The sequence below is a fragment of the Myiozetetes cayanensis genome, unplaced genomic scaffold (assembly GCF_022539395.1).
Source record: "Myiozetetes cayanensis isolate MyiCay16 unplaced genomic scaffold, myiCay2020 scf5-8, whole genome shotgun sequence".
In the NCBI taxonomy this organism is placed as follows: Eukaryota; Metazoa; Chordata; class Aves; order Passeriformes; family Tyrannidae; genus Myiozetetes; species Myiozetetes cayanensis.
Window position 1 is genome coordinate 26,308,613 of NW_026087742.1, and position 20,555 is coordinate 26,329,167.

The 20,555-nt window shown below is 38.5% G+C and overlaps 1 protein-coding gene across 1 annotated transcript in view; it reads right to left on the reverse strand.

Moving 5' to 3' along the window:
- MAN1A2 (mannosidase alpha class 1A member 2) overlaps window positions 1-20,555 on the reverse strand; it is a 136,630-nt gene that overhangs the window by 12,236 nt on the left and 103,839 nt on the right. Inside the window, exons 9-11 of the mRNA XM_050333222.1 lie at window positions 15,700-15,815; window positions 9,599-9,818; window positions 2,568-2,740 (exon numbers count right to left, since the gene is read on the reverse strand). Coding sequence (XP_050189179.1) covers window positions 2,568-2,740; window positions 9,599-9,818; window positions 15,700-15,815 — 509 coding nt within the window. The remainder of the gene's footprint in view (window positions 1-2,567; window positions 2,741-9,598; window positions 9,819-15,699; window positions 15,816-20,555) is intronic.

Sequence of the window (20,555 nt, forward strand, 5' to 3'; positions counted from 1 at the left end):
TTACCATCAATCCTCAGTCGCCCTGAAATTAGCCCGAGCTTGAGGTCTTGTCTAATATTGTCACTGTTAGCAGAAACTCTGAACCTCTGCAGCACAGTCATACTTAGTCAGATATAGAAGTCCACAAAAAATATTTGAACCTTTCGTTCATACAGCTCAGATTAGTAATTGGCTTTACATGCCTATTGTGAAGTGGTGGCTCTTATTGCTTTCAAATAATCAACCTAAAAAGGATTTTAGTAATTTTCTGTATTTACCCTCAATATCTTGCATGCATATTTCTGTAACACTTCAGCCAGCCCTCCAGCACACCATCATCCAATTTGGCTGGCCCAATACAATTGAGATGAATGTTGTCTCTAGTGCTAAGTATAGTATCAAGGAGAATTAGCCATTTTTTATTAGGAAAGAGAGACCCTGTCACAGGGATGTATGATCACTGAGGGAATGTCAGATTGAACTTCCTGTTTCCCCATCCCCCAGAGACACTGGATTTGGAGAGATGTGACAAAACAGGCCTTGGACAAAGCACAGCATCTGCACTAAAGTGCCCAAGTTTTGTCCAAAAATCTAGACAATAAAGACAAAAAGAAGCTGTGAATGGTGAAATAGATAAAGTACAGTACAATGATCTGCACACACACACACACAGTCTAGCTCTCTTTGCAGATTCTTATTATAAAAGGCAGAGAGATCTGGGCTGGGACTGCTAAGAAACTTTACAAATGCAGTTTATTTAAAAGCCAGGTGATTCTGCAAAGTATCCTGGAACATCTCTGAAGAATTCTTAAAAAGACAGAGGCAGACATCCAAAAAACTGGTGAACTAACTCAAATCCATTCCGGCAGGGATGTAATCATCCATTCGAAGAAGCAAACAAGGGAGACCACAAGCACTCAGCCATCAAACACCAATACACCATGTTCAATGTAGAAAAATAAAGCTATTTAGAACTCAGAAACAAAACTCCATTTCCCAAAAAGTTTAAAAGAACTACTAGACTTTAGATGAACAAACTGTCATTCACCACGAGAAGTCTATAACACTGATTGCCAAGTATGCTTCAGAGGTTGAAAGGCAAAAGGAAAGCAAATTCAGACAGTGTTGTTGTACAAGAGCAGTAAGCCAACTGCTCTGTCACGCCAGATTCTTCTCTATTTATAAGTGGAGAAATAAACACAGCCAGATCCGTGCAGAGTACATAAGAAAGAAAAGTAGTGAGTAGGTGTGAGGAATAAACACAAAAAATTACTTTCTATGCGCAGTGAACAGAAAACCCTGGGGAAGAAAAAGCTTCAAGCTTCTGTGTCAGTATGATGGTGGGGTAAGAAAATCTGTAATTGTGGGAAGGAGGGGTTGGCAAAACTGTTTCTGAAGAGGTCAAAAATATTTTATGGCTATGTTGGATAAGAAATCTTTTATTGAAGAAACAAGTAAAAGAAGGCATTCTGTAAGGATAGAGGCAATTAGCACACAGGCTGCTTGATTTACAGAACTTTGATGCAAGTTGACAGAAGGATAAAATAAAATCCTACCCCACACACAGAGAAAATTGGAGGCAGAGGGGAGGAAGGGAGGATTTGTTTTGAAAGCATTAACAGGGACCAAGATAGGAAAGTAAATGGAGAAAACTGAAAAAACCACAATTAAAAGATATGCTTTGCAGTGTGCTTAAGAGACTGATACCGTACTGAAAACCTTTACATTTGTAAATTCTTTAACCTAGTAGAAAGGACCCAATCTCAGCTTGGATCATCTAGCCATAGTTTCTGGTAGGAGCTGGTGTTTGATGTTTTGGAGACAGCAGCAATGCATTCTGGAATACAAGTGTGACCAATGTGGAACCTCTCTCCAGAATAACATAATGCTGGTTGTAACAAAACAGACTGCAATGCAAAACCTCAGTAAGACTATGACACAACCATAATATACTTGGACTTTTCTACATGGTTGCAACTGTGCTGAGGGACAAATAATAATGAACTTGGCTAAATATTGTGAACCTGTCTTAACTATCTTCCACTTGATGAATACAGCCATCTCAACAGATCTCTTCCTCCAAGTACTTTTTCTCAGTCTCTTGCATCTGGAGCAAAACTGGTTTTCACCTGCAAAATAAAGCTTATCCAGGCTTCTGGTTTGCCCCTTCCTTTGCTCTTTCCTCATCTCCTTTGGCTGTAGTCAAAATACTTTATTACTGTCTTGTTATCTTTAATGCTTATTCTCATCTCTGAAACTGTCTTTGAGCTGTTTCCAAAGACTGCTGGAACTGTAGCAGGGAAGTGGAGGAGCTCCTGGGGACTGTGGACTACTGATAACAGTAGGAGTCATGACCAGTGGATTCTATTTCCATGCTTAAAACTCATGAGCTGTATAATGCTGAATGCAACTCAACTGTGCATCTGATTCAGCAGCTGTGAAACAGCAGTAACTGTGCAGCCCCATATGTACCTTGGTTCACAGGAAATCACGACAATCAATTTGAAGTGTTTCAGGTACCACGAGAATAAAGCGGCTACAAAGGAAAAAATACACAAAATTAAATTACAGATAATTAATGCAGTTACCTGTGTTGCCTCCCAGCCCCACTGCCTGTACTTGGGATCGTGGGTGAATCTCCACATATACCAGTAGGTCTCAATCACTTCTGGCCTTAGGATATAATACTTCTCATTCTGCCGCACTGCCACTGCCTCTACACCACCATCAAATTTGAATGCTTCTGGGCCCAGCTTTAATGCTGCAGAGGAAAGGAAAAAAAAAAAAGTAAAGAAAAGTAAGAAAAATTTATTCAATACCAGTCTTTGCAGGAAGGATGGGTAGGAGACTGCTATTTCCCAAGCTTGTGAGAAAAACAGAAACTAGCTTGTCTTTAAGCAGTCTCATAAATATTTCCTATTGTTGAGGCCTATAATTTTTCTTATGAATAATTTATCCAATTCCTGTGAGAAAACTACCTATTTTGACAAGACTACAGTAATCCTCTTCAAAACTAATGAAATGGTAAGAATATAAACACACTAACCCATTCAATTACAGGATAAAATTCAAGTGACCGACATAGTTCTTCACAAGCAAAAGGGAAAAAAAAAGGGTCAACAGGGGTTTTGATGTCCTTAGATTCCACCTAGCACAGCAGGAAAAGATCTTGGAACCAGGTGGCACCATCCCAAATAATCTGCATCTTTACCTAAGCTGTTGGTTTAAGGAAGTGTTGAAAGGCCACTGTAACTGATATGCTTCATGCTGTGATCCTCAAGTTTAGGGTTTACAACTGGGCAATGAAGTCTTAACTACACCTGAAAATAAATCTCCAAACTATGAGATTCACTATTTCAGCCCTTAAAGGAAGCTGTAAAGGCCCTGTGCCAGCATCTGGAAGACTATTCATATAAAAACTAGGAACCTGTAGAAAAACTGTCTATAATATGAAGTTGCGATCATATATATATTTTATTATACAGCTACACATTATTCCTCAAATACAACATTAAGAATGCACTTTTACCTACAGCTGCACCTCACCTTTTGTTTTGGCAGAGAATTTTTTGGGCACTTTGAAGATGCACTCCAGCTTTAAGAAATATCAAAGCAATTAATTGTGTAATTCCTATGGGCTAGAGGTTCAAATTAACCACTGTCTCATGGGCCTGAAAGGGGAACCTTAGAATATTACAACAAAAAATGTTAGCAACTCCCAGTGCATGCCCCAACAGAAAATCTCCAAAAAAAGTTTCTTAATCTTCTTGTTTCAAGGGAGTATTGTTCTGGATGCCAAAAGAAAAAAGCACCATGTGTTTTCAGCTGCATACGCTCCATCAAGAAATGTCTATGGTACTTCTTTCAAAATGGACCACTTTATCAGTTTCAGTACAAAAATTACACAAATTTCACTGCAAAATGATAGGTTAGATACAGAGTTCTACCTATTCAAAATTAAGAATATAACAATGGCCATACTGGATCAGACGGAATTCTTTCTGTTTCATAATTATGTTTCCAACAGTGCCCAAAATCAGACATGAATGGCGAAGTGGAAGAACAAGGGTAGCATATTAGATACTTTTTTCTAGCTTTCCTACCAGTACTTTGAGCTCAAGACTTCTCCCAAACTAGACACACTTTTTATGTGGTCAGTAATTCTTAATAGATTTATTTCTCAAGTACTTATCTGATGTTTCCTTAAACCTGCATAAGCCTTTTAAGCATCCGAAACAACCTCTGCTAAGGTTGTCTCCACATCTCTAATACCTCTCGGATGCAGATCCTGAGTGATTTTGCAAATCTGCTGTATCCTCCCTAGAATGTCCCTTTTCCACACTGAATAATATTATCCAATTCAGCTGTGACTTGAATAGAAACTGTTCCAAGCCTTTAGTTTTAATTCCTTCCTTCTCTGCAACTTTTCCAGTTCTACTATATCCTTTGTAAAATGAGAGGACCACCCTGAATACAGCAAAAAAAGTGCGGACAAGATTAATACAATGACATAATGACACGTTCTATTTTGTTCTTTCTCATTTTGTTTTTCCTGAGTGCTCCTGAGCTGACATTTTCATAATCTCAAGAGCAATTTCCTGAACCGTAATGGTCAGTTAACAGCTCATCATTTAATATGTGAGGTTAGGAATAATTTTTTCATAGGTGCCTCACTTTATATTTAACTACACTGTATTTAATTTAGTAATTTATTATGCAATCACTCAACCTCAAAAGGTCCTTGTGTAGTGCTTTCTTTGTTATTACCGGCACACATACCTTACTGTTCATGCCCTTTTCTGATAATTTATATATGTATATATATTTTATTTATATACATATTAAAAATGTAAATATACTACACATTTATACACATGTGTACTAATATACTGCACTTTTATACAGATCTAACACAAAATGAGTATCAAGATACTATACATTTTACACATCTATACACATATATGTATAAACATGTATCAAATATATTGAAGTACCACTGGTTAACCAGCATTTATCCATTGCAAGAGCAGACTATTTACCTCTACCCTGTTTGTTATACCATGCCCATATTTTTCCCTCTCTGGTACTTTCTGCTTATGCAGTAGCTGCTTAATGTCCCTAACAGGCCTTAGTAAAGCACTTTTGAAAAAGCCTTTTGGAAATCAGGTAAACATGACAACTATATTACTCTAATCTGCTAAAGCAGCTGGATTTCAGGCAGTTCTGGTGATGCATCACCTACGGAAACTGTGATGCCTTCTCTTGCCTGCTTGTGCATTAAATCTTTAATTATTTACTCATACCTATTTCTAATGCTGTTGAGCACTACAGGAAGTTGTACTACCCAAGGATGGGTGACCCCTGCATATTGAGACAATCTCACTGAATACTTACCTGAAACCAAGGATGTAAAATTAACCACAGCACTTCTACTAATAGCTAACTAAGGAGAAGAAGCTACTATTAGCACTATGGTACCTTTCACGGGACCATTCTTCTAATCCAAGAATCATCTAAGGACATTTTAGAATCCTATAGCAGTCACAATTTAATCCAGCTATTTTCATATTAATGGCACTGATAGGCTATAGTCTAGTCAGGGAGAGCAGATGAGAAACTGTTTCATATCAAGTGTGAAACTGCAAAACTTAACTAGTTTTAAACTAAACTATTTTAAAAACAGATTTTAACTGACAGAAAGCTGACTTCAATAAGAGCTGTATTTAGCACTGCTGAAAATAAGGACAAATCCTCAGACTTCTGGACAAATATTTATAATTTGAGAAATAATTGTTGAAAACATTATTTAATGTTTTGTGTGTTCCTTTAAGACTGCAGTCAATTTAGCAATAAATGTTCTGAAAGTAAGAAAGGATTCATAATTATAATAATATTTTCTAAGCTCAAAATCATATAAAATTTGAGCAATAGAACCTCCAAGATACTTTTGAGGTTCTCTGAACCATTCCATCAACATGCATTGTTATGTCATACTTCTCACAGAAACAAGTAATTATTCTTGTCTGTTCATCTTTGCCTGTTTAGCTATTTACTGAGAGTCTTGGAACAGAGTCAGCATCTACTCATACCCTTTCAGTGTCTCAGCTGAAATCTTAAGTCACCTGCCTTATTCTGCATTGGAATTGTCACACATACAAAAAGAGCTAAAGTTGTACCAAGGTTCTGAGGACAGCTCTTGTCAAGACACTTTAAAGATGTGGAAAAATGTCATCCTAAAATAATCTCTCTGTAGTCAGCCAATACTATCTGCTAATGGATAGGAAAATTCTTATGTATAAGGGATGGTATATTTTACTAAAAATACTGTGTGCTATAGATCAGTACATGCTGCCATCCATATAGATAATTTTGCTTATTTATCTAACCTCTACAATACCTATGAAAGTTGGTTATTTAGATTGATTTTTAGTGGTCCTTCTACTCTTTCAACTTCACTGGATGTCTTTTTTGTTGCCATTTACAGATTTTGCATTGCCAGTTATTTAATGCCTTTGCCACACTTCTCTGTCGTGCACTTAAGCATGAAAAGAAAGAACTAATCCTCAGTAACTGGAATATTTCAAGATGTGCACTCCACACACAAGCTTAAACATCAAGAAACCTTGCACCATGAGCATATGAAGCCACATTTTTGTAGCCTTACCACTGACAGCATTATGATTTCTTGTGCTGCTACGTGGGCATACAGATCAGAGCAGGTCTCCCATCTTTGTTTTTCTCAATCTTCTCTCCAAATTGAGAGCACACTGGACTACAGGAAAATCCTGAAATCTCCTGTCATAGGATGGGAGATCTAGGATGGCTTCAGCAATAATCTACTGATAGATTATGGTACAAAAAAAACCCATAGTAGGTAGGAAGCAGAGGCATGTGTAGATTACACATCATAACACTATTCTGGCTACAGTGAAGTTTTCTGACTTTGACCATCAATAAGCCTTTTCAAATCCCTGGTGTTTCCAAAGGGTGCCACATGCATTCACAATTTCCTGAAGAGGTTAAGAGCCTCGGGAGTCTCATGCTGTCATGCAAATCCCTTGCTCAGAGGCAGGCCAGAATCACAACATACCCCCTGCCTTCACCTTCCAAAGACCATCAGCTTCCTCCAGTTGATGAATTAGAAAGGCACCCTATAAGGTGAGCTACAGACTGATCCTTGGCTTAAGTAGAATCTACAGGAATTTTCATAGAGTCATGGCAAGGGCCCAAGCTTCTCAGGAAATACCTAATCACTTTTCCAGCCTCTGACTCAGGAATCAAAGGTCTTTTCTCAGGTATTCCTGAAGAACATTGATAGGTGACTCAAATCATCAGGGAGACTATGTCCCTGCATAAACTTTGTAATAACAGAAGTGAAATTCTCTCATGGAATTGATGCCACTGGGACATAATCCCCATGAAAATACATCAGAAATGGTCTCAAGGGCTTTCCAGCTTCTCTCTACTAATCAGCCCTGAAATAACCAGTTTTCTGAAATATTGACTTTTTTTTTTTTTAAACAGGATTTCATACCTGCAACATTTGCTACAGGTTGATAACAGCTGGCAATATAATGCCCTCATTTTCTGAAGTGTTTTTATTCTCTGATATTCTGTTTCAGTGTTCCTAAGACTGGACCTTGAAACAGTTTTTTCTTCCCCTCACCTTCAGCTATGGAAATTTAGGTTGCTTCATAAAGTAGTGTATTTATACTAAAACACTGTATCACCAGGTATATACTGCAGTTTATTATGAACATCCTGGGAAGACACAGGAAAGGACAGTTCTGGTTGGTTTCTTTACAGAAAAGAACTGCCTATCCTCAGCACCTTTCTGTCTCTTCTGGGATGCCAAACTGGGCAAGAGTTCTCCCAAGTCCATAGGGAAAAAACATCGGCTCTCCCCTTTGCTGGTTGAAACATAAACCTATCAGCTGAACCAGGATGACTGTCTTCCCTCTGAAAGAGGTTTTTTTCTGCAATCATCTAGTTTTGTCATTAAAGAGTACAATTAAGTCTCAAATCCTGCTGTTAGAGCATAATGAAGAAGTTGACATTTTGCACATATAAGTTATTTTCTTTGAAAAATCAGTCCAGAAAATAAAAACCAAAACACCCAAACAAAAACAATCCACATTCCTGGGAACGCACGACTGAACAAAAGAAAATGAGGGCATTGCAAATTTATAGCTGTCTCTACAACCTTCAGTCTTCCTTGCATGTGTGTTCCTATACGGTCATTAAATATGTAATCAAAACTTTTATCTCCCCCATCTTTTGACTTATTTAGGGTACAGAATAAACATCTGAAGGAATAAAATTAGGTCTGCTCAAACGACTGTAAATTTAGCATTGCTTATATTTAAATGTCAAATTAAACATTTAAATGCAGTTTTTCAGAATGCAAAAATAGCTACTGCGTCCTTCCTTTGTTCTTAAGCATCCTCATATTTTTTTCCTTTTTCTTAATGCTGTTGCTACCCAAATACAATTATCACTTGCGTGACTGAATTATTTAAAAAGACAGAAAACTATACAATGATACAGTGTAATCCTGTGAATAAATACATGAATTCTTATCTTAAAACTACTTGAGTTTTAGTTACCATTACTTCTACTGCGAAGTTATTTCAGAAGCTCACTTCTTTGATGGCTACACATAGCCATTTCCAATTTCTAACCTACATTTATTCATGGTGAGTTTAAAAATCTTGCTCTTGTTACAACTGCGATCTTTTATATCTTAAAAAATACCTCTATTTCTTTTCAGTGTTTACCCCTTGAGATGACAATAAATTCGTTCCCTTCTTTGGTATTATTTTTCTAGCCTGAGCAGGCTGATCTCTCTTATTTTCCCCATTGTAAGATGCAAGTTCTGTCACTTTAATTATTCTTTTGGTCCTTCTCCATATTTGTTGTGTTTGAAATTCAGATTTGTACAGGGTATTCTAGGTGACAAATTACACATGCCTTCTAAGGCAGTCTTAATATTATCTAATCTCTGCTGAAAATTCTTCATCTGATACAGACTAGGACTGCACTGGCATTTTTCAACATCCAGTTCAGAGAAAGAGCTCCTGCTTTTTTCTAGTGAACTTATTTCTGACAGTCCGGTTCTCAAAATCTTCCTGCTTACTATTCTGAGACTCTTCCATTCTAATTATGTCTTACAACTTTTTAGTCACTCTAAGTGCAATCAGCACTCTCTCTAGTTCAATTGTACTTACTCAGAATGCACTATTACTAAAAGCAGTAAAAAGTGTATTTACAAATATTTCACTCTACATAACTGTAACAAGATACATGAAACGAAAAACCCTTTACGTCTGTGCGGACAAGAGTTCACACAAATTGCTTCCTCCCTGTATCCATATAACCTATCTTAGCTGGCTGATCCAAAAATAAGGATAAACATTAATGAAGGAACCATATTAAAGTCTCATTTTTTGTTTACTCACCATGATATAGCGTATAAAGAAATACACAGATGTTAAAATTTATACTGGTATAAAACCAGAGCATGTTAGACAAGGCATAGGTCCATAACAAATCCTAAAAACAATTACAACAGTTGCTGTATTCCAGCTATTGAAATAACTACATTAACAACAGATCTTACTTGTCCTGTCATACGACTCATGACATGTGTGTGCAATTTCAGCTCCGAGCTGCAAATAATGTCCAGCTTTATCATCTCTGGAACCGTCTGCTCCAAGGGCAAACATTCCCCCTGCAAAACAGGTCAAATGGCCCATCTTTCTTTCAAGATGCCCGTTCTTCCACTCTCCAATGAAGGTCAGTCCTCCATTGGACTTTCTGATGAGATGTTTTTCTATGGCCTACAAAAAGATTAAGAGAACTTTCAAATGTGGTTTCACATGCAAGCTTTACATATTAACTCTCTTTCAAAGAACAAAGTATTGTGTTCAAAATGAAAAAAAAAGTCTCTTTCTTTCAAATTCACTTCTGAGCAAATTCACTTCTCAGGAACAAAGAATATAATTTCAATGCACACAGAAAAATACCCTAAATGCTAACAATGCTAACGAGATCAAATATAGGAAAATCATAGCATAGATAACATTGTACTTTTAGTTGAGAATTCAGCACTTATTTTATGGCTCAAACAGTATTTGTCTACCTGTTACTTCTGAGAAATACCCTTTTGTTCCTCTGTACACTCTGTGCTTACTGAGAAAACACAACCATGTTGGAAACTTTTGATCAGCAACATATATAAAGGCAGCACCTGTACCCTCAGTCAGTGACAGGAATGCTGCATCCACCTTCTAGCTTCTCCAAAGCAGCTCACTGATTGCACATGTTCACGTGATGGGTGAGTATTAGAGCTTCTGTTCACAAAAGACATCATTTTATAAGTGAGGTCACTGCTGCTTTCTTTTTGCACATTTGTACCAATATATGATGTTGCTTGTGACTTAAAAACTGTATACTTCTCTTAGTCAGAGGAATAGCTGACCTAACTTTTTAAAGGTGGAAAATTAGATGGAACAACATTTGGTTAAGCCTCTTTCAGAGAGGTTCACAATTCCCACCAATCTGCTGCAGCACTTACTCTGTTTGGCATTAGGCACTCAAAAAGGCAATGAAGGAGAAGTGCTGGTCTGCTGGGTTATTTTCTTCACTATTAACCTGTTGGGTTAATTTCTTCAGTAATACTACTGGCAGGATCCAGTGAGAAGAAAGCAGAAATAACTGACAGAGCATAAATCAGTAAATCTCTGACAGTTGACAGAGTGGTTGTCTAACCATCATGCAAATTGGCACTGAGGACTAGCATGATGTCATAGTTTCTGCTGCTAGGGAGCCTGATGCAGTTAACTGTACAAGCCTCACTTGTTCTCAAAGTACTGGTACAGGAAATATTGGATCTGCTGAAAACTGCCACTGAAAAGGATACTCAGATCTGTAGCATTAACTCTGTTGATTCAATTATTCTAGACTGTGACAAAACTGACATTTTTTGACCATATGGTATTCAGAATTTGAGTCCTCTTTGAAGGAAAGCCACTTTTACTATGAGGAGTAAGAGGGAATAAAACTGTATGAATTATTTATTTCCTAGAGGAAAACATTCTTTCAAAATGTTGTGTGAAATTCCCTTCTGAATTGTATCTTTGTGTAATTTCATAACTGTTGAGGAGTAAATGGTTGTAGAAGCACTTCCAGCGGGACAAAATTGCTGTGGTTAGCACCAGGAGACCCAGCAAAGGCCAAATTTATACACTTCTCAATGAGCTACTCCTTTACTCCAGACTTGCTTTCAGGGTTTGACTGAAGAACATGTTCTAGGTGCAAAGTGTCCCTCTTCTGAGCAGAGAACACAACTTCTGAACTTGAACATCACTGTCTTGTAGAAGGGGGAGTTTTTGAAATCTGAAAATCAAGTTCTATCAGCTACTTAGTTACTAAGTCAGATTCATGAGTCACAAAGGGAGCATCTGAAAAAGAAAATAAATGCAACCCTCTTCAAAATACTTTATCATTCAGCAACCCACTCCTTGATAACTACACAAAAAGGACAATTAATATCTACAGCAACTAACAAGGAATAGATGGGCATTGTTGGGAGCACTCTCTCGTGTATAAGAAAAGTTTGAGCAGGCCGGGACAGATGTGGCATTTTTATCCTGGGTTGGATGTCTGGGGCCACAAAGTGCTACAATGAGCACTGCAAAGCAATGACCTCCAGCTGGACCATGAGGAATACCCACGCCTGAGGGTGGATGTGTATACACCAGCTTCCATGGAGAAGATTTTGTTCACATCAACTAAGAGATTAATTGATGAAAGAAGCTTTCTTAGTCTGTGAAATGCCCAAAACAAGAGTGGCTGAGGTTACTTGATTTGTTCTGCCTAGAGCAGAGGAGACTGAGGGGAGACCTCATTGCAGTCTTCAACATCCTCTTTCTCAAAGAGAAAGGAAGCGCAGGGGCAGGTACTGATCTCTTCATTCTGGTGACCAGCGACAGGACCCTAGAGAATGGCATGAAGCTGAGTCAGGGAAGGTTTAGGTTGGATATTAGGAAAAGGTTCTTCACCCAGAGCGTGGTTGGGCACTGGAACGGGCTCCCCAGGGAAGTGGTCACAGCACCAAGACTGACAGAGTTCAAGAAGGGTTTGGATGATACTCTCAGGCATATGGTGTGACTTTTAGGAATGGTCCCATGCAGGACTCAGACCTGGACCAGATGATCCTTCTGGGTCCCTTCCAACTTAGGATATTCTGTGATTCTATGCAAAACCTGAATTTTCTCTATCTGATGTTCATGCTTTCTGTACTTTTTATGACTACAAAAATAGAATTTTCTGAGCTGACTTGCAGCAGTGCTTGCAATTTTGTGACAGTCAAGCACACTGATGAATCTTTCTTTCAGTTATCTAATGCTGTGCAATAACAAAGGGTGAGGATCAAATTTGTGAGCATAAAAGATGAGACTACTCAAAATAGCAGATTAAAAGAAGCTCCCCTATCCTCCAGCTGATGTGAGAAGGAGAAAAGACAGTTGAAACCAGACTAGTTGGGAGGCCAACACGACAATGCTGAAAGCAAAGTTAAGAGGCCCATCCTCAATTTTTATCACCACAAAAAATTCCCAACAACTTTCACAATTTCAGCTTTTATCACAGCTGTGAATCTACGTACTAGGACACTACAATGAAGTGTCCTTTACAGTGGAAGACTTTATTGTTATACAGCATTAATGTTATACAGCACAGAGAAGTTACAGATATCTAACTTGTTTGTATTCTTGTTACAAAGTACATGGTGACCTGGATAAGGCTTCATACTCCATGGATCAAAAATCATGACATCTGAACAACAGATGCTGTATTTTTCTTCTTAATACCTCCAAGGAATGAGATATCACTGCCTACTGCAAGACTTGAGAGTAAGGTTATGGTTGTCCATCTTCCACTCACATCCCCATGGTATGCTAAGGGATTGAAGAGTGGCTGGACAAAAACACTCTTTTAGACTGGCAGGTGCTGAGAACATTTCCAACTCTGTGCTATGAGTGGGAGGAATGTTTTCTATAGCATTCCCCTTCTGCTTGCATAAATGATGCAAAGAGCTTCTGCTCCACATTTTGAAAAACCAAAAGTAAGAAGTGTTAGCTATGGAGGAAGACCTATGTTATAAGCAAAAACAAATGAATGGTAAGGGAATGGGCTCTTCAAAATATTTTAAATAAAAATACGAATTGCAATTACGCAAAGCAAATCCTACTTAATAACTCTTTGCCCATGTCTTTCGGTGTCAAGAAGGACCTGGGAGAAACACAGATCCTGAAACAGAATTATGTTCCACAGTGTATAAATCAGCACAGTTCATGCAGATTCAAATGTACAGAAGTGGGTTTAGCTGAGAAAAAGCCGAAGAAACCACCTGATGCTTGGACTGCAGGTCATATCACACATGAAGAGGGAACAGCTCAGCATCTTCCTCCCTCCTATCCACAGTGCATTTTCACCAGGTCCCAATTCTGCTTTGCTCTGTCTCCACTCAGAGACACAGATTTGCCCAGAAAAAGGTTTGCAAGATGGCTTACAGCGAAGAGGATGAAAAGAAAAGTTTATTTCCTCTCATTTTCAAGTGTTCACAGTTTAGGAATCTGAATAAAATATTTCAACAGTAACCAGAATGGATGTTAAACAGCAATTTCTAAACATTTTTAAACCCACAGGAGCCAATAAATGGTATTTTAGCTTATTAAAAGTATTCAATTAATATTTTGAACTAGTAATGATGACTTTAACAAACCTAGAAAGCTAAGGAAGTTCAAAAGGACTGGGGAATAGCCAATGCTTTACCAGTATTTTAAAAAGATAATAAAACAATCATATAAAATGAATTATGTAATTTCAAAAATAAATATTTGATTGACATGTGTATGCTGATACTGGAAATATTAGGAATTTCAGGAGTTTTCTAGGCATTTTACAATGTATTAGTCCTAAACAAATTCAAGGCAGCACATACAAAGTGGACTAAAAGTTGGCTTGCTATAACAGTTCAAAGTAAAAAAAAAAAATCATGAAAAAAATCCTCATCTCATGAAGATTCTGCTAAGATACTTTTATTCAACACCGGGCAGCATTTCTAACAATGATCTGGGAGAAAAATGCTAAAATGAAATTTGCAGATGACACAAAAATTGATAGAGCTATAGATAGTGATAAAGAAAAAGTCAGTCCTGTAAAATCATTCAGAACAGGTGACAGAACAGGTTTTGCCTGAACAATGTGTTGTAATAGAGATAAGTATAAGGTCCAACATTGAGGAACTGGTAATGTAAATCACAGTAGTAGAAAAGCAGTTAATCAAAGTCTAACCAGCTTCAGAATAAAGCAACTGGAAAGTGGATGATGGTGTGAGGCAAAGGTCAAGAGTGCAAACACAGCTCCTGGATGGATGAAGAGGAGAAACTGAGAAGAAATCAGGTAATGACACATTAGTAGAACCATTACCTGTTGTCTCCATACTGAATACGCTGGAAAGTATGTAACAAGCTTAAGAAATAAATCTGTTTTATACTGTGAGACTAAAGAAAATAAAGCATTTTTTTCTCCAGGAGAAAATGACTGTTATACCTCTGATAGTAATCAGCCTACACAATGCAGATAACACTTTAAAACCATGTAGGGAAGGAAAAAGTTAAAGTAACTGAAAGTCAAATGTAATCAAACTCAGGTTAGGAATAAGACATGTTACAATTACATCTTTAAAGCAATTTTGTACTAGAACTTTTACTATGTGTCTTTTAAAATGGACATTTTGAGAACTCCAAGAACAGGTGATTTGCTTTAGGAGACTGACTGTACTAAAACTAAGTTTTAAAAGCTTGTGTTGAAAAAAACAGGGCATGCACAGAGTATGAAACACATCAAGCACCAACCACACTTCTGCACTAGGACAAGACTACACAGTCCCTGCTGCTACCACAGCTCACTTGACTAAAACTAGCTGAGTTACTCTCTACACATATTAACTGTCCCTTAGGCACAGTGGCATAATGGGCATAAGAGAAGCTGATGAGAGAAGATGTCTGGGTGTGGGGAAACTGAGAAAGTAAGAGTTGGGCAGCATAAAGCTCAGAGCCACCACAAAAAGGTCCCCACCCCAAATCCTACTGAACCATCCGGCAGTACTGCCCTGCTTGGACAAGCACTACTTGATCTGTGAGAGGGTGCAAAACCATATCACAAAAGAACCACAGAGTAAGGAATAGATATGAACTACATTTTGCAAGATAAATATAGAATGTAACATGTAAATGCCTTAGAAAATAATATAAAGAATAAAACAATTTGGGACTTCAACTCCTAGAACGATTCTGAACACTGGAGAAAAATTACTTGGTCGTTCTGCACATATCTTAGGATTGCCAGATCTCTTTCTAATAAACTACAGCTTGGGCTTTTACATCATACCATTCTGGACAAGCTGATTATTTTTGGCACAATAATCTGCATCAGATGTATTCCACCATAATACTTTTTAAACTCTCAGAGTGAAAACTAGTATTATTCATTACTTGATTTCTTAAAACTTACATAATCAAAACAAGTTCTGTGGTTGATGGTGGTTCTTTTTTTTTTTGTTTTTTTTTGGGGGGGAGGTTATTTATTTTTTTATTTTTTAAAATCATTAAAGATGGTTCCACTGTATTGGAAAACTCAATGAATCATAATCACCTCAATTGCATCGTCGTACATTTTTCTTGCCTCCGTGTCCATCTTGTCTGACATAAGCCAGGCTTTCAATAAATATTCATAAAAACTGTCTCCCAGCCCGCCCACGGATGTGTGATCTGTAGAAGGGAAAGAGGGAAGAGAACAAAAAAAAATGTTGAAGTTGTTATGTAATAGCACCTTAATTTATTCAAAACATAAACTTATGCTTTTAAGGCCTACTGCTGTAGAATTAACATTCTAAGCCTGTTTAGCAGGACGAAGCTACACTGCACCCCATCCCCTCCAAACTTACTTCATAGGCATGGAACCTGCTGCATGTGTTCACTGTTTGTCATTCTGCACAGGAGGCTAGCCCAAACATAAAAAAATGTACTTTAACCTCTAGTTTTACTTCTTTCCAACGAACCTAAGTGTTTTGTTGCTAGGGTTTGGGGGTTTAATTTTTTTTTTAAAATTTATATGTGAAAAATGTGTGTAGAAAAACCTCTCAGATCTCTTTATCCAGGGTGTAACCGAGCTACATGGCTGGCTTCAAACTGCCATGAGCAACACAGAATCCAACCCCTCCAGCAGATTTTTATTTCTAACAAGGTAGTTACTCAGCAGACCAATGAATTCCTCAAACTAAATGTTCTTATTGAAGCTATTTTAGCCAAAAGGGAGGCAAACTGCCTTTGCAGTGTACAACACAAGACCTGTTTTTATTCACCATACGCGAGCAACTGCACGGAGCCACACTATGTGCAGCAGGGTAAAGCTGCTTGACTCTTAGAAATCACCAGCACAAACACTGGACCTCCTGACACACAGATTTTGATTTTGTCCTCTTTTTTTTTTCCTTTTTTTTTTTCCTTTTTCTTTTTCTTTCAGAGGTTGCCTTTCACAAGTAGCATAATTCTGTGCTGACAGGCCACATGAGATCCATCAACCTACGCTTCCCTTTGGGTGAACTATCCCCACAAAAAGCCTGGTCTGACAGCCCTTTCCAACCAGGGTAAGCACTCCCTAGTACGCCCTTCATTCAAAAAAGCAGCACACTGTATGAGATTTAATAAGTGACTCCAACCAGAACACACATAACCTTTTCTTTCCTAATGTTACAGCCCTCAAAACACTGGCACAAGAGCAGTCTTAGTCTACTGAAGTTAGACAAGGAAAATGTTTAACACCAATGCTGCCATAATGCCAGAAATTCACTGCCCTAAGCATGACTGTTTCAGTCACGCAACTTCCCTTTTACTGCGTTAAGGAAAGATATGATACTTTCATTTACAAAATACCTCAAAAAAGTATTCTTTGCAGTTTTTCTGGAATAAAGGTGCAAAAGATGTAGAAACTCTCCTTCTGTTCCTTTTTCCTCCAAGCATCATCCTGCCCCAGCATGTCTGCTTGTCTCTGAAGATGTGAGTAGGAGGTTAGAGCTGGTAGGTGCTTCTATCCTAACTCTTCTAGTTGCCTCTTGGCTCCTCTGCTACTTACAAATGGATTTCTAAACAAAGGAAGGAGCAAGTGGAGAGACTGTAGCTTTCCCATTTAGTTTCAAGTTGTGAATTTGAAGTAAATTACTTCATGCCCTTCTCTTATATCTCAGAATCTCCTCAACTGCCTTTTCACACCCAGTTATTCAATGATTGCGAGTTTTCATAAGCTTTCTAGCTGAGCTGTAAAAGGACATTCAGGTCATGAGTCACTTTCTCACACAAATGCAAGGGCTAGAAATCACTACTTCAATGTACAGTTACATTCTTAAGTAGACAGAAGAACTAAGGGTCTGTGGTTTTCAGAAAAAAAAAACCAACCAACCCTTCACTTCAAAGCTACGACTCACGTTAGCACTACTCAGGGGCTGTCTCTGTAAGAGACACTGTTTAAAACTACTTCTGTTAGGCTGTTGCGTCCCCAGTTGAGCTCTGTCATTGAGTCAGTGCTGCTCCTTGGCCAGATTTCTTTGACAGATGCACTCAGCCCACAAGGAGGACAGGGTTGTTGAACCCTCAGCAGGGTTTGTCTAGTAGCAGCTTCACCTGGATTTGGGGCACAGAAGAGCAGGAAGGTAAATGAAAAAGTTTTATTTCCTACACAGAAAAAGCCATACTCCAGATGAGTTTCCAAAGTCCATTATCAGTAACATGCCCTGTTTTATTTCTACTTCTTCAAGCAGTCATTTGAGAACTGTCCCTGTCCTGTCAGTAGCTCTTCTCCTTTCACATTGTCTCTTCCTGGGATGGGGCTACCTCAGATGTATGCACAGACTGACAAATGAGATGCTGGAAAGCAGCACTGTGGAAAGGGACATGGGAGTCCTGGTCAATGGCAAATTAAATATGAGTCAGCTGTGTCCTGGGGGGCATCAGGCAAAGCATCGCCAGCCGGTCAAGGGAGGGGATTGTCCCACTCTGTTCTGCATTGGGACAGCCTCACCTTGAATACTGTGTGCAGTTTTGGACACTAAAGTATAAGAAAGATATTAAGCTCTTGGATAGCATCCAAAGAAGGGCAAAGAAAATGGTGAAGAGCCTTGAGGGGAAGCCATATGAGGAGTGGCTGAGGGCACTTGGTCTGTTCAGCCTGGAGAAGAAAAGACTGAGGGGAGACCTCACTGTGGTCTTCAACATCCTCACGAGAGGAAGCGGAAGGGCAGGCACTGATCAGTTCTCTTTGGTGACCACTGACAGGACCTGAGGGAATGGCACAAAGCTGAGTCAGGGGAGGTTTAGGCTGGATATTACCCAGATTTATCCAGAGTGTAGTTGGGTATTGGAACAGGCTCCCCAAAGAAGTGGTCACAGCACTGAGGTGCCAGAGTTCAAGAAGCATTTGGATGATACTCCCAGGCACATCGTGTGACTCCTGGGTATGGTCCTGTGCAGGGCTAAGGGTTGGACTCTGTGATTGTTGTGGGTAACTTCCAACTCAGCATCTTCTGTAATTCTGTTTCTCATCTTAGACAAGAGTACAGGGAACACATGAACCAGTAGCATCAGGAGACACAGGGCTCAGTCATCCCCTAGACAGCTTTTTTTGCACCTTCTTCATGTAGTTCAGAGAACAGAGCTGCACAAGACTCTCAGATACAGATCCTCCTCCCACTCAGCAAGTGAAAAACAAACATGGTAAGAAGCTAAGGCCTTCCAAGGGCCTTACAACTCCCAGCAGCAGTGTTTTCCTTACTCCTCTTTTGCATAGCTCACTCCAGCTCTGACCTGCCAAGAGTTTTCAAGGCTCTTCTCTCATTCAGCAGTGGGCTCCTCCACTCCCCAGCTGATGCCTTTCACAGCTGGACCAGAGGGGAGACCTATCAGAAAGGGCAAAACGATTCTGTTCCTTCACTTTGGCAGCAGGAAAGGGACAGATAAAATATTTCTGGTAGTCATATATGATGATACTTAAAGGGAGGTGGATGCATCAAGATATAGCTGTCTTTATGTCCTCATCCCCTCCCCATCTGCAAAAATAGCCAAAAGAGGATGGATGTTAAAAGGAGGCCACAGCAGCAGCTGAACCAGGGATTAAGCACAGCAAGTTTTCCAACTTCTGCAGATGCATTAACTGCACCCTGGCAAGGTCTCCTTCAGGTCTTCTTCTACTGTGTGAAGGTGTTGCTAAAGCAAGAATCTGCTACATTTTTAAGGACTGTAGGTAGAAATGACTGAAAATTAAAACACTTTTTGTGACAGATTGTGGTCTTTGACAACTTGCTCTCACCTAGAATGGAAATGCTAAAGAAATATTTTCCAAGATTCCTTAGCAAATATATAACTGGTGAAAACTGCAGATTTGAGTCATCATATATCATTCTCTCCTAAAAACAAAGCTCTCTACCCAAACTTCCCAGGAAGGTCCAGGGTGGTTATCACTTTATCCTGCTATTTGAGCTACAGCTCAGATGGATGAAAAGATTTAACTCACCTCCACTCAAAATGTTTCGCTTAGAAAAAAGTTTTGTGCATAAAATATACTGAAGTTTTCAAACTGGCCCTAACCTTACATGTCAATCCAGAGTACTAAAAAGGAACAACTTGTGATTTGAATAACTGAGCTTACAACAGCATCTCGGCACTGAGCAGTCATCAGTAAGCAGTTGAGAAGGTAAGCATTAAGTTTAAAATGTTTACAAGCATTTTGAAAAGTTAAAAATGGATTTGTTTTTTCATATATTTGATCTACAAGAATCAGTTAGCTCTATGTCACTTAAAGGTTTTTATTTTGAAGAACTGTTTCACAGTGAAATCCTGAGGCAACATTCATTCCAGATTAAGACAAATATAGCAAAAAGAACAGAAGTATGAGGGCATATCAAATATGGCAGAAGCCACATGTTCTGTTCAATGTATACATTTTTAGAACATTCATTCCTTCCAATCAAGACAAATTAAGATATTTTCTTCATTCCTTATTTTTGAAATGTAAGCCCAGATGACTGGGCAAACATAAAAAGATTCCTAGTTAAGGGTTGCTTTGGAAGTGTTATTTTAAAAGACACAGTAGCTGCAGTTGGAAAGAATAGCTTCCACTTTTGCAACCAAAAGCAATTACAAGAAGCCCTGTATTTTTTTTTTTGGTTTGTCACACTTGAAAGCGTATCGTGTGCAACCTCTGCAGTCAGTCTGTTTGTAGGGATCCTTCTTGCAAGAAAGAGACACATAAAACCTTAATAGAAAGACAATGATATTTAAAGTTCATAGCAACATTTTTGCTCAGCTACTACAAAGGATTTATATCCTGTTAAATATTGGCATTTTTCTTCTTAATAAGCAGCATGCAATCATAAACAAAACAAACAACAAACAAACAAACAACCCCCAAAAAACCTAACAAACCAATCTATCTTGTAGCAATATTTTAATGAGTTTTTA